We start from the raw sequence: 14,202 nt of genomic DNA, 5'->3' as shown, positions 1-14,202 counted from the left end.
TATACAAAAGTATGTGGACACCCCTTTAAATTAGTGGATTCGGCTATTTCAGCCACACCCGTTGCTGACAGGTGTATAAAATTGAGCACACAGCCATGAAATCTCCATAGACAAACATTGGCAGAAGAATGGCCTTACTGAAGAGCTCAGTGACTTTCAATGTGGCACCGTCACATTGTCTGTCCTCAGTTGCAACACTCACTACCGAATTCCAAACTGCCTCTGGAAGCAACGTCAGCACAAGAACTGTTCGTCTGGAGCTTCATGAAATGGGTTTCCATGGCCAAGCAGCCACACACAAGCATAAGATCACGATGCGCAATGCCAAGCTTCTTCTGGAGTGGTGTAAAGCTTGCCGCCATTGGACTCTGGAGCAGTGGAAACACGTTCTCTGGGGTGATTAATCACGCTTCACCATCTGGCAGTTCGACTGACTAATCTGGGTTTGGCGGATTTCAGGAGAACGCTACCTGCCTCAATGCATAGTGCCAACTGTAAAGTTTGGTGGAGGAGGAATAATGGTCTGGGGCTGTTTTTCATGGTTCTGGCTAGGCCCCTTAGTTCCAGTGAAAGGAAATCTTAACTCTACAGCATACTATGACATTCTAGATGATTCTGTGCTTCCAACTTTGTGGCAACAGTTTGGGGAAGGCCCTTTCCTGTTTCAGCATGACAATGCCCCCGTGCACAAAGCAAGGTCTACATATAAATGGTTTTTTGAGATCGGTGTGGAAGAACTTGACTGGCCTGCACAGATCCCTGACCTCAACCCCATCGAACACCATTGGGATGAATTGGAACGCCGACTTCGAGCCAGGCCTAATCGGCCAACATCAGTGCCCGACCTCACTAATGATCTTGTGGCTGAATGGAACCAAGTCCCCGCACCAATGTTCCAACATCTAGTGGAAAGCCTTCCCAGAAGAGTGGAGGCTGTTATAGCAGCAAAGGGGGGACCAACTCCATATTAATGCCCATGATTTTGGAATGAGAAGTTCGATGAGCAGGGGTCCACATACTTTTGGTCATGTAGTGTATGTGTTGAAAGATATCTGTAAGATCATTTTCTCCATCAATTGGGTTCACAGACTGCTAACAAAAGCAAGATAAGCAATTGAAAGAGTTAAACAGTTCAACATTTTGGAAGAAGTCTAAGTAATATGAGTATGTGTGAGCAATTCTTTTGATCTTCCCTGTATGTCTCTCAGACAGGGGGAACAGAGGAGGTTTACAAGGAGCAAAAAAGACATCAGGAGTTGGAAAACAACTACAGATTTGTATGGGGAGATAGACAGCAAGAGGCCCAGTCCACCAGTACTGCACCGGACTCAGACGATGTGGAGTTATGAGCTCTGGGGAGACGTTTCCTCACATCGTGGGAACCAAGCACCTGTGGAGGCTAGGAGCGGGGAGTGTCCCTCTCCCCTGTCAGACCTCTGAACTCACTGCTAAGTCTCAGCCGCCCCTTGGGCCCCACTGGTAACACCAGTGTCCATAAATGCACCTGTTCCCACACTTAGAAATGTGTTGTGTCCCTATCCTGCACCCTTATGTACCTTGCACAAACCAATCCAAATGTCTCAGCTGTGGTAGTGTAATGGTGTCAGGTTTTGTTTTCTCTCTTTAGTGGGAGGCCAATGTGATGGCTGAAAAGGGGTGTAATTTCAATGTCTGTAACTATGTTGGGTTGAGAGGAGGGTGGAAAAACACCATGGACTGGACAATTTGCACCTGTGAAAATGTATCTAAGGCTTGGACTGAATGAGGTTTAACTTTACATTTCTACAGAGCTATGATGCCCTCTCCTTGTGTATCCACACAGCAGTGCTTATAACTACACCTCTGTGTTTGTCTGCTGCTCTACAGTGTGAGGAAATCACCTCCATGAGTGATGCAATGTAGGAATTGACCTCGTATTTACACATGGCTTCACAAAATAATATAGTATGTTTGCAAAAGGAGGGTTCGGTTCACTAGTTATCTTGTTTAGAAATTCTACATTGTTTAAAAATAATGCAGGTTCGGAAACCTGAAAAAGAGTGAGCACCCCCATGCTATTGTGGTTTGGAGGTTGAACCACAGTTTGAATATTTAAATCAGAACCCGTGTAATTTAGTGAAGCTTTTACAACTCTTTAATTTAATTGTTCATTGTGGAATTGACATGCTTGATGAAACATTCATCGTACTCCATATGCATTTTGTAGCACTTTAAAAGTTGAGAAATGGTTCTGGAAAGTTGGACATTTTGATAACTGTCACGAATGTTCAAAACCGTTATTTGAAGTTTCAGATTTTTTTGGTTTGATGCTATGTACAGCAAACCAAAAAATACTAAACCTATTTTCATTTGAGAAGTTATTTCTCAGAAATAGTGATTGGAGCGCAGCTGTTCTTGTCAAAAAAAATGGCGAGCATACATTTTACGTATAGGTTGTCCTGGGGATCAAACCCACAACCCCGGCGTTACAAGCGCCATGCTCAACCAACTGAGCTAGAAAAGGCTTAATGTGTATATATTGTGAATAATTGTAGCACCTTCAAATCTGTAAATAATTTAGCTTGAACGTGAGGGGATAATTTTGATATTGAGTTAATACCATTATAAGCACACTTCCTTGTTGAGGGGTGTTATTGAGTGAAGATGTCAAACAGATCCAATGTTACATTTTTAATTCACCAGATGAACACCCTCCCTAAAAGTCAATGAGCTGCCTTGTAAAATCTTTGTATACTCATACCTTGCAAATGTAAAATAAAGACCATTAGAAAATACTTGGGCAAGATATGCCACAGTGTTTACTGATATTTTGAGGAATTCCCTCAGTGGTTTCAAGTGATAGGCTTATATGAAGTTTGAGGAAACTACTGCTTTTTCTGTCAACAACCCTCGCAACACCCTCACATTTTTATACTATTTGTTTGAAGTCAGTCGTTTGTGGAAGCTATCATAAATTATAAAGAAAATCTTTGTTACTACTCAGAGGAGAGCAACTGCCTCTCATTGTAGCCACAGCGGGACTGCAGGCATTGTAGTGAATATAATAATTGTTTCGAAGACCATTATGGTACCAATAATTGCTTCTAATACACCGGACGTATTTCCTTGAACAGATTATTTGAAAATCGGCGGGACAGGTGTATTTACTTTGGTAATTGTATTCTTCATCCAATTCATAATGTAATTGTGGTCCTCTGTAGCTCAGCTGGTAGAGCACAGCGCTTGTAACGCCAAGGTAGTGGGTTCGATCCCCGGGACCACCCATACACAAAAAAAATAATGCACGCATGACTAAGTCGCTCTGGATAAAAGCGTCTGCTAAATGGCATATTATTATTATTATTTAGTTGCTAATTGCAGCCTGCAGTACCCCATTCGGCCTTTATCTTGAGGTATTCAATGAGGGGGCAGCACTGAGTTAGCCTGCAACGTGCCCCTGCTCAGACGTTGCATGCATCAACCAATGGTTGCGTGCCACGTCATCGACTGTCAGCGACTGCCAGATTGCTATAACATATGTGATTAGCTGATACTTAAAATACTTATCCAGGCGTTGTAAGATCTGGTATGCATCAGTATTGCCTGGGCAGAGGATCACCTGATCGATGGCTTGCCCTGAGTCTTCACATAGGAATGAATGGTGTCACCTGATCGATGGCGTTGTCCATTCATATATAGTCATTGGGCTAGTTCGTTTTGAGCGGAGTTTATACAGTTCAGACCATTCCATTGGTACTTAACCGAAATTTCCACTCACCCGGGGCACCGGGCCATGCAAAACGAACTTGCCCACTGCTTTTTGCTAGAGTACTTGTTCTAACAAATTTTCTTTACCTCTGTGCTCTGGTGCAACTCAATGATTGGTTGTGCTTGCTCCGTGGACATACAATGATCCAATAGAAACTTAACAGTATTTAAAGGGCGGGGACTAAGGCAAGACAGAGCAAACGATTAAGCAATCAATGACTTCAGATACATTTCCTGGGCCTACGCATGAGAAACTGATGTTGGCATTTTTGGTAAACGCAACACCGCCACCGTAAAGAGGCGTTTTACACGTTATTTTATACCTCAATAAAACCAGTATGGTTTTACATCGAAGTTGAGCCTGTGGCTAAAGTAGTTACATTTTATTTTGACATTTGTATGAAAGACTCCGGATAATCTTAGCTAGAGAATCAGTATTGGTTTCGGATGACAGTTGGAATTGATGTCTCGTTTCGCTTATCTAAGTTGGCTGGCTGAAAATGATGTGCGATGCGGCTAGCTACCAAACCCACAGAGCTAGCTAGTTAGCGGAAGAAAATTCCAAGAGAAAACTGTTTTCACCCCTTCAACGCCAAGTGGTATTTGTTTTTGACGAGATGGTGTTTTACTCCTGAACAAATGGCTCTCTTAACATGACACGCGCCACAGTTTCCCCACTTTTCAACTGGACCCAAGAGAGGGACTTTTCCGAAATGGCGTTAAAGTAGTGGTAAGGGCCTGCTAACCACCAATTTCTCTTTTGACATCTCCACCGGACATATTCTCGCAGGGATAGACAATTTAAAGGCCTGCAATTTAATGTATGTTACTAGCCAACAGTGACCCTGCCACACTTACTTTGGTAGCTAACATAGTGTGGCAGGTTCAGCTATGTAGCTAGCTGTATTTGATTTATTATTTATGAGATCACAGATCTAAAATGTATTGGCATGCTGTTTACATTATTATCATATAACTAGCTACAATGAAAATAGTCAGCTAAATGAACTAATGTTAAGTTTCCTCCCTACTCCAATAATGTACACACCATATAATAATCTCTCTCTCCCCTCATGTCTTTGCATAGAGCCCAGCAGTTGTATATGCCTGTCAAACAATGTTCTAAGTCAGGGTTTCCCAAATTCGGTCCCCCCCCCCTCGCGCACGTTTTAGTTTTTGCCATAACATTATACAGCAAGGACCGAGTTTGGGAAACCCAGCTCTCAGGTAACACCACCCTTTCTGTCCCTGCCTCTCTTGTTTGTCTTGACTCTTGAAATAGGGATTCAGCTTGAGGCACATTGTTAGAGTTTGTCATGAAGGCGCTGGGCTCGCGCTGCGCCTTCTTCATAGGGTTCCTGGTGGGGACCTGTACGCTCTATGTGTTCCTACATCAGGTGTGGTTCGAGAGGACCTTCTCAACACTCCAGCCCGATGGCTTGGAGAAGACAGCGGCTCAGCTACATGAGCTGGAGGAGGACAGCAAGAACTGGAAGAAGGAGAGGTCGGCCCTCTTCAACCTCAACCACCCACACCACAAAGGTACAGTGCCAGAGGGAGATGGTAGTTTTAACAGCCAGCGGTCAATACTAAGCTTCACAGGATTGTATTTATCTTCTAATCTTGACAGATTTCAAATAGAGCCACTGAGCCTGTAATGTTACATACATTTATGGCTGAGATCACAAATAGAAATGCATTTATAAAGTGACATGACTCATGTACTTCCTTATGTGCTTAGCACATCCTTATGTTAAGCACATGGTTTTTATCTTGCCTAGTCTATCTTGATAATGCATCTGATCGTCACCAGTTTTATTTAAAACTTTAAAACAATCTTTAATGGTTGTTGAGACAGGAAAGTGGATGGTAGTTCCTGGTTATCTGGTAAATAAGTTAACGGAAGCAACCTTTGTTCCAAAGAGGGTTAGGGTTGGGTTGAAGAAGTAATATGGCCACGATCATGGGTTGCTGTACACATTCTACTACTCTATAGGCCTATGTTCTGTTTGTGCACTCTTCTAGAATACACTGTGTGACTGTAGTAATTAATCTAGTAATCGTGACTCATTACCATATTACATATGTACAGATTTACAATAACTCAGGGCAATGTTAATTGTTATGCCCATATCCTCTTAGAATAAACATTAGCAGTGTCTTCTTCTGCAGCCAAATCCAACAGTGTACTGTATTTATCTTCATACAGAGTGAAACAGTAGCCTAATTGGTCATAAGATCATGCTGTGCCTTTAGGCGGTATTTCCATATATCCCTAAATACGCTTTAAATTGATAAATGCATTTATCATCCATGTTATTTAGAACAATGGGGTCTTTGCTTCTGCAGAGTTTTGAGTAGGATTTGAAGACATGCAGACTGATGGATAATAAATTAAAAACTAAATTCCCCCCCCTTCCAGGTGAGGACAGCCACATGGCAGATGAGCTGTACAAGAAGGTGCGCATCCTTTGCTGGGTGATGACCGGGCCCAACAACCTGCAGAAGAAGGCCCGCCACATAAAGAACACCTGGAGCCGCCACTGTAACGTGGTGGTGTTCATGAGCTCTGTGGACGACCCAGACTTCCCCACTGTGGGGCTGGGCACCAAGGAAGGCCGCGACCAGCTCTACTGGAAGACCATCCGGGCCTTCCACTACGCCCTAGAGAACCATGGAGACGAGGCCGACTGGTTCCTTAAGGCCGACGACGACACCTACGTTGTCGTGGACAACCTGCGCTGGGTGCTGGCCAACCACACGCCAGAGGAGCCCATCTACTTTGGACGCAGGTTTAAGCCCTACACCAAGCAGGGCTACATGAGCGGCGGGGCAGGCTACGTGCTGAGCAAAGAGGCCCTTAAGAGGTTTGTGGAGGGCTTTAAGACTAAGGTGTGCACCCACACCACCCACGTGGAGGACCTGGCCATGGGCCAGTGCATGGAGAAGGTGGGGGTGGTGGCCGGGGACGCCAGAGACACCGTCCTCAGGGAGACCTTCCATCCCTTTGTCCCTGAGCAGCACCTCACCTCCAAGTTCTCCAAGAGCTTCTGGTACTGGAGCTACTGCTACTACCCCATCTCAGAGGTAAGTACCGGGAGGCAAGGGGAGGCTGTTGTTGGGCTGAATAAGTAAGTTAGCGGCTTAGCTGTGATTTTAGTTCAATACTTGACGATATGCAGTTATGTACAGTAACTAGCATTCAGACTTGCCATTAGTCCATGAACTCTATGGGTCAAAACCATCAGCTATTGTAGCTTCGAAACACTCAAGAAGTCATGAAAAACAAAACGTTTGTTAAAAAAATCCAATAGAAAGACTTAAAACAACACAATATTTAAAAATGTACAGGAGCTCTCTGCCTAGGCTTCCTCATGGTGCCATGGCAACCACGGAACCCCAAAATATAATAGAATGAAATAGAGTGAATAGAACAGGCTTGGAACCTCTAACCCTGGCAATTTGACAGGTAAACTCGTGTACACTTGCAATGGCTGCCTGGTATTGTGATGCAATAATTTCCATGGTAATGTAGAATGTTAACTGATGTGGCTCATGCAATTTAATGTATTTCTTGTAATGTCAGTTGAGTTGAATCAAGAAATCACAGCACATATTTTACTTCCTGCTTTGCTCCTATGGGTACTCTCGCAATGGCCGCCAGTCCGCCCATTATGCCATCATTGACTTGAATGGGGATGCCCGTTTTATTCATTTTATTGTAATTTATTGCTTTTTATCCTGCAGATTGTCATTTGGATGGCCAATTTAGTCATCCAACATTCCATGACGTTACAGCCCTAGTGGTAGACCTTTGTCAAACATAACTACCAGACCATAGCGTGTTCAATAGACCAAGGCGTCATGGGCTATTTACTGAATAGACCCAACCAAGCCTAAGATGACACCAGGTATTGATGATGTCCTAGTGAAACCAGTGCTGCTGCTATGCCTGCTAATGAGGCGGGTAAAGCCTTTTTAAGCCTAATTATCATTCACCTTAGCTTTATCCTGATACAAACATGTAAAGCAGGAAGGACAAGGGACTGATTGTGTTCCCACATAATAGTGTGTAATTTTAAGGGTGTACAATCACTGCCCAGAGTGGGTGTAAAAGCGCTTTAGTGATGCAATTTCACTTCCTTATGTTATAAAATACATTTTACCAAGACAAATTATGATTCTCCATGTTCTGAATCATTCAGTGGGGTCTTTCTCTAACATTATATTCAAAAAGTCGGATTTCGTAACCTAATACATCCGATAATAAACACTGCGCTCTGTTGACAGAGCGGTGCCGCTTCTCGCAGCGACTTTGAGGATTTTACATATTGTGGTCATCTGCAAAGTTGTTTCCGCGGGTGGCAAAATGAAAATGACGTGCAGAATTACACTGAACAAAAATATAAACGCAGTGTTTGTCCCATGTTTCATGAGCTGAAATAAGAGGCCAGAAATGTTCCATACGCACAAAGCTTATTTCTCTCAAATTTTGTGCACAAATTTATTTATCCCTGTTAGTGAACATTTCTCCTTTGCCAAGATAATCCATCCACCTGACAGGTGTGGCATATCAAGAAACTGATTAAACAGCATGATCATTACACAGGTGCACCTTGTGCTGGGGACAATAAAAGGCCACTCTAAAATGTGCAGTTTTGTCACAACACAATGCCACAGATGTTTCACATTTTTAGGGAGGGTGCAATTGGCATGCTGACTGCAGGAATGTCCACCAGAGCTGTTGACAGATTTTTATTCTTAATTTCTCTACCATAAGCCACCTACAATGTCGTTTTAGAGAATTTGGCAGTACGTCCAACCGTCCTCACAACCACAGAACACGTGTAACCACGCCAGCCCAGGACCTCCACATCCGGCTTCTTCATCTGCGGGATCGTCTGAGACCAGCCACCTGGACAGCTGATGAAACTGTGGGTTTGCACAACCGAAGAATTTCCACACAAACTGTCAAACCGCCTCAGGGAAGCTCATCTGCGTGCTTGTTGTCCTCACCAGGGTCTTGACCTGACTGCAGTTCGGCGTCGTAACCGACTTCAGTGGTCCACTGGCACACTGGAGAAATGTGCTCTTCATGGATGAATCCCGGTTTTGACTGTACCTGTCAGATGGCAGACGTTGTGTGGGCAAGCAGTTTGCTGATGTCAATGTTGTGAACAGTGTCCCGTGGTGCTGGGGGTATGGGCAGGCATAAGCTACGGACAACGAACACTATTGCATTTTATCGATGACAATTTGAAAGCACAGAGATACCGTGACAAGATCCTGAGGCCCGTTGTCGTGCCATTCATCCGCTGCCATCACGTCATGTTTCAGCATGATAATGCATGGGTACCATGTCGCAAGGATTTGTACACAATTCCTGGAAGCTGAAAATGTCCCAGTTCTTCCATGGCCTGCATACTCACAAGACCTGTCACCCAGTGAGCGTGTTTTGGATGCTCTGGATCGACGTGTACGACAGTGTTCCAGTTCCTGCCAATATCCAGCAACTTCGCACAGCCTTTGAAGAGGAGTGGGACAACATTCCACAGGCTACAATCAACAGCCTGATCAACTATGCGACGGTGATGTGTCCAAATGGTGGTCACACCAGATATTGACAGGTTTTCTGATCCACCCCCTAACTTTGTATTTTTAACCTCTACAGGATCGGTGTTCTGTATACGGAATGGTTGAGCTAACGTGTGCTAATGTGATTAGCATGACTGTTGTAAGTAACAGCAAACTTTCCAGGACCTAGACCATGTCTTATATGGGCAGAAAGCTTACATTCTTATTAATCTAACTGCACTGTCCAATTTACAGTAGCTATTACAGTGAAAAAATACCATGCTATTGTTTGAGGAGCGTGCACAACAACAAACTTATCAAGGCAACTGGTTTGATACATTCACCTCTGAAGGTAAATAATGTACTTACATTCAGTAATCTTGCTCTGATTTGTCATCCTAAGGGTCCCAGTGATAAAATGTAGCAGTTTTGTTTGATAAAATCAATTTTTAAATTCAAATGTAGGAACTGGGTTCCACAGTTTGAACCCCTGCTGTCTGTGGCTCCACACCCACCCCGCCCGGCCATCTAGATGTGTGAACGTTAGTGTATAAGCTAATGCTCCATCATGTATGACATTCCTGGGAGTGTGTAAACTTACATTCTGTATTACCGTATAATTTTTGTATGTTCTCTATAGTTATGTACTTGAAAATGTATCAATTGACCAATTTGGGAAGACTTGATACAAAGTCCAGTATTGCAACGCTTCACTGGATCAATATGAAACTTTGCACACACGGCTGCCAGCTAGTGGCCAAAATCTAAACTGCAATATATTGTGGCCTTTCTCTTGCATTTCAAAGATGAACACTTATTTTTTTGAAAACGCATGTTTTTTTTGTTTGTGAAAATGGGGAAATAAAGTGTCCGATCCTGAAGAGGTTAAGGTATCTGTGACCAACATTCGGTAAGTATTTAGACCCTTCACTTTTTCCACATTTTGTTACGTTACAGCCTTATTCTAAAATCATCAATCTACACACAATACCCCATAATGACAAAGCAAAAACAGGTTTTTAGAAATGTTTGCAATTTAATACATTTTCGAATAAGGCTGTAACGTAACAATGTGGGAAAAGTGAAGGGGTCTGCATACTTTCCGAATGCACTGTATATCTGTATTCCCAGTTGTTAAATCCATAGATTAGGCCCTAATAAATGTATTTCATTGGACTGATTACCATATTTGAACTGTAACTCAGTAAAATCTTTTCAATTGTTGCAATTTCTATTTTTGTTCAGTGTAAATGTAAAAGGCTTTGAAAAATAAAAAGCTTGCGGTACTCTTTGCTCCGTTGACATTTCAGAGACGCTTGTTTTTCGGAGAAATCTTTGAAAAAACACAGGATTTTCGCATGAATATGAAAAGCTAATAATCAAATATGTAAATGTCTGGTCTCAAAATCGATATCTATCTTACCTCTGTTTTATATCCTCCGGCTGAGTTCAACGGTGAGCCTGTCTGTTTGCCTTAATTCTTGCACAGCATCCAGCCTAGCTGACATTTTAGTTTTACTACTAAATTGTTAGATGAAGCATTGTCCCCTGTCCAGTATGTTGTTGTGTAATGCTAAACCGAGCCGGTCTTGGACCGCCCTCACTGTCTGTACTCCTAATTTTTCCTTTCCCATCCTGGTGTTTTTCCCGTAGGGGCCAAATTGCTGCTCGGACCTGTCTGTGTCTTTCCACTATGTGGACGCGTCCCTCATGTACCTGTTGGAGTACTACACCTACCACCTGCGTGCCTTTGGCTACAGGTACCGCTACCAGCCCCCAAGCCCCCTGGGCTATAAGATTGAGGCTTGGGATGGGGCAGACGGGGGACACTCGTACTCCAAAGAGCAACCGGCCATCCAGAGGGGGCCACTGGCGAGGGTGGAGGGTCCGTCCAGGACAGACAGGAAACAGGAAATGATGCCTCTTGCTGCAGCGGAGGAGAAAGACCCGCCTGCTGCTGCGCAGGATGACAAGCAGTAGCAGCCTTGTGTGTCAGAGAGTGTGTGTGTGTGGGGGGTTGCTTTTGAGCGTTCATGTTTTTACGTCTGTATGGACGCACCTGCACACATTTTTACAGAAGTGAAAAGACTGTGTCAACTGTGGGGCCTCCAAAGAAAAGTGCTGTTGTGAAGGATTCTGTTGGTGGTGAAGAATGTCTACTGTGACTGGCTGTGTGTTGGTTGGGTTGTCACTGGCACCAACCCATCCTTTTTTAGTCCTAATGTAAAAAAGTTTGATACCACACAGACTCCATGTTGAAATGTCAACAGTCCTTAATGTTTTCTAAATATTTAACATGATTGTTATTTCAAATACCTATTTTAATCAATGTTTGTTATTTCAAATACCTATTTTAATCAATGTTTTAATTCCCTCAGAGTTCTTGAACCACTCTTAAGACACCATCAAATGGTTAAAGGATGCCTTAGTGAGTAGTCCTGGGCAAACGTAACTAGGAGGTTCCTATTGAACTGGTTCATCTTGCTACTCACCACCGTAACCAGTATGACCACTCCTCACAGCTCTGGCTTTAACATTGAGCTGACTAGATTAACTGGATTTATCAGATAGGATTTACTGGGTGATTTCGGATCGGCTTCGCTACCCTAATCAACCTAAGCTACTAGGGGTTGAAACCAAACTTGGTCTTAGATCTGCGTTTTATTTATACTCATAGGAAAAATTCTGTAATATGAAGTTAAGAAGACCAGCAGGTCGTTCAGACATACTGTTGAAGAGTGGTAACGAGAGAGAGAAAGAGTCACTTTAATCCTAGGAGACCTCGCTCTCTATCAGCCCCAGTAGCTTGTGCCTTGTGAAGCATGATTGTGTGCAACTTTAGTTGCACATTTTGACACTGCACTGTGACAAAGTCTAAAAAGTTTGGACATGTCGCTTGAACCTACCTGTGCATGTTCAGTTAGCCTATCTCTAGAGAACAGTTTTTGCACCTTGTTGGATTGGATATTATTGTTTTCATTTGTTTGATTCAAGTTCTATTTAAACCTGTTATGGATAGGGTATTTTAATGTATTTGGGGCTTTTTAAGTGAATTACTTTTTAAAAGCGTATGAGTCAAGAATTCTATGGGGAGGATTTTCTGGGAAATGACCAAATGGGTGGGGATGTCTGGTATGTGATGTCATTAGTTGATTTTACTGACCTTGTTTTTTTAAAAATGAATCTTCATTGTATTATATCTCCATTTTCTTATTCTGTATACTTTTACAGTATATTATACTTTTTGAGCAAAGTGACTCATTGATCATCTCAGAAACAACCACACAGGGTGTCTTGTCTTTTCTTCTTCAGTTCTAATGGGACTTGTGTCTATAGCCCTGTATTCCACTGGGTTATGAAGTCTATGTATAGACATGAGTAAATTTAACATCCTGTACATGGTGCTGTGTATTGGTTAGACATATTTGCACAAACAGAGTGGCTGTATAGGAGGTGTATTGACAGTAAACAGTATAGCAGTTAGTTAGACATTTATCACATGGCAGCCTGCATGTACAGCCATTGTAAGTTAAACAGTAAACCAAATCAGCATGTATGCTGTAAGATTTTATTCTGTATTATTTTAAACCTGTTTCAAACAAGAATGACGAAGTATCCTCATTTTCTCGTCCTTTCTACTTCCTGTTCACTGTACGAGTCGTCATTTCACAACACTGATCAAGTAACTAAGTCCTGTTCTTTACTGCAGTGGAGATCTGAGTCACCCAACTGGCTTATTTCCCTGACTTTGAATGGCTCTTAAAAGCTCTGGCGCTGTCAAGTTTGTTGCACTTACTCTATGTACACCTAACTCCTCCTGGGGTAAACAGCGCATGACGTCAGTGTGTAAGGTGCGGGGAAGGTCCACTCCTTGAACCATTAAACAAAGGCAGCACCTGTGTGCAATGTCACCGTTCATTGTAGTGTTTGGCCCTGTAGATGGTGTGAAGATCACGTGGATCAGAGTTAAGTCTGCTGTAAATACCTGCCAATTAACACGCCTCCGGCTTTCTCTCTCTGGTGTGTGTGTTGGTACAAGCAACCCAATCCTCTATATAGTTCACATTCTTGTAAAAGGGAACGGTGTACAGAACTGTATCTACTGTTTGTTGGCAGTGACTGCAAGAAGTGACCATATATGTGGTTATTATAGTGTCATATAACCATACTTTACAGTATGTTCTCAAAGGCATAAGTTTACTCAGCTATGTATGTCTAATCTCTCCCCACCAGTTACGCTGATTTATTGACTGTACAGTTACCTGGTGTGTGTGACATGACATCTCAGACAGAGGTGCGCCAGGGGTTACCAAAGGCTGGTACAGTATAATATCATGTTCAACACGACCCTTCATCTGGTATAACTTAATACATTAGATAACATTACATTAATTTGCAATACTTTACATGTGTATTTACAGATAATCATAAATTCTTCTCTCGTGGTGGTGAGAAATAAGCATAGTGGTATCACTGCAAGACTATGGTTTCTCAGTAAACATCCTATTTAGAGCGACTCTGGGTGAATGATGTGCATACAGTCCGGCGTAGTGCACTCTGCTTTGCGGTGTTGGGTTGAAAGGGACGAGGCAGGACCCTACACACCGGGTGCAAATCTGAGCAGAGAGATGAGAAGGAGAAAAATGGAGAACAAAACTCAGTGGTCAGATCTACCAAGATGACAGAGCAGCACTAAGCAGTAGCACAACAGTCCAGCCAGCACAGGGCTGATAACTAATACAATCTAGAGGCTTTCTGTTAGAGATTAATTTATGAATATTCAATTCACTCCATATTAGACCATAATGGTCTCTAACAGATATGGGTCTCAATCACTGAGATGACTTTGAAGTGTTGTTTTTGTAATGTTTGGTGTGGTCA

The 14,202-nt window shown here is 42.8% G+C and overlaps 2 protein-coding genes across 2 annotated transcripts in view; both read left to right on the top strand.

Annotated features, from left to right (window-relative positions):
- LOC311138804 (protein OS-9-like) overlaps window positions 1–1,349 on the top strand; it is a gene marked incomplete at its 3' end in the record, with an annotated part of 13,449 nt that extends 12,100 nt beyond the window's left edge. The window contains exon 14 of the mRNA XM_084173618.1: window positions 1,213–1,349. Within this exon, the coding sequence (XP_084029744.1) occupies window positions 1,213–1,349 (137 nt within the window). The remainder of the gene's footprint in view (window positions 1–1,212) is intronic.
- Window positions 1,350–3,964: 2,615 nt separating this feature from the next.
- On the top strand, window positions 3,965–12,959 carry LOC311139061 (glycoprotein-N-acetylgalactosamine 3-beta-galactosyltransferase 1-B-like). The gene is made up of 4 exons (XM_084173915.1): window positions 3,965–4,477; window positions 5,030–5,289; window positions 6,170–6,834; window positions 10,975–12,959. Exons 2-4 carry the CDS (start codon window positions 5,064–5,066, stop codon window positions 11,299–11,301), a joined length of 1,218 nt encoding a protein of 405 aa, XP_084030041.1. The 5' UTR covers window positions 3,965–4,477; window positions 5,030–5,063; the 3' UTR covers window positions 11,302–12,959.
- The last annotated feature ends 1,243 nt before the right edge of the window (window positions 12,960–14,202 follow it).

Source organism: Coregonus lavaretus (genome assembly GCF_964263955.1).
Source record: "Coregonus lavaretus genome assembly, chromosome: 12".
In the NCBI taxonomy this organism is placed as follows: domain Eukaryota; kingdom Metazoa; phylum Chordata; class Actinopteri; order Salmoniformes; family Salmonidae; genus Coregonus; species Coregonus lavaretus.
Note: the sequence above shows the minus strand (reverse complement) of the source record. Positions and strands in the feature narration are given on the sequence as shown.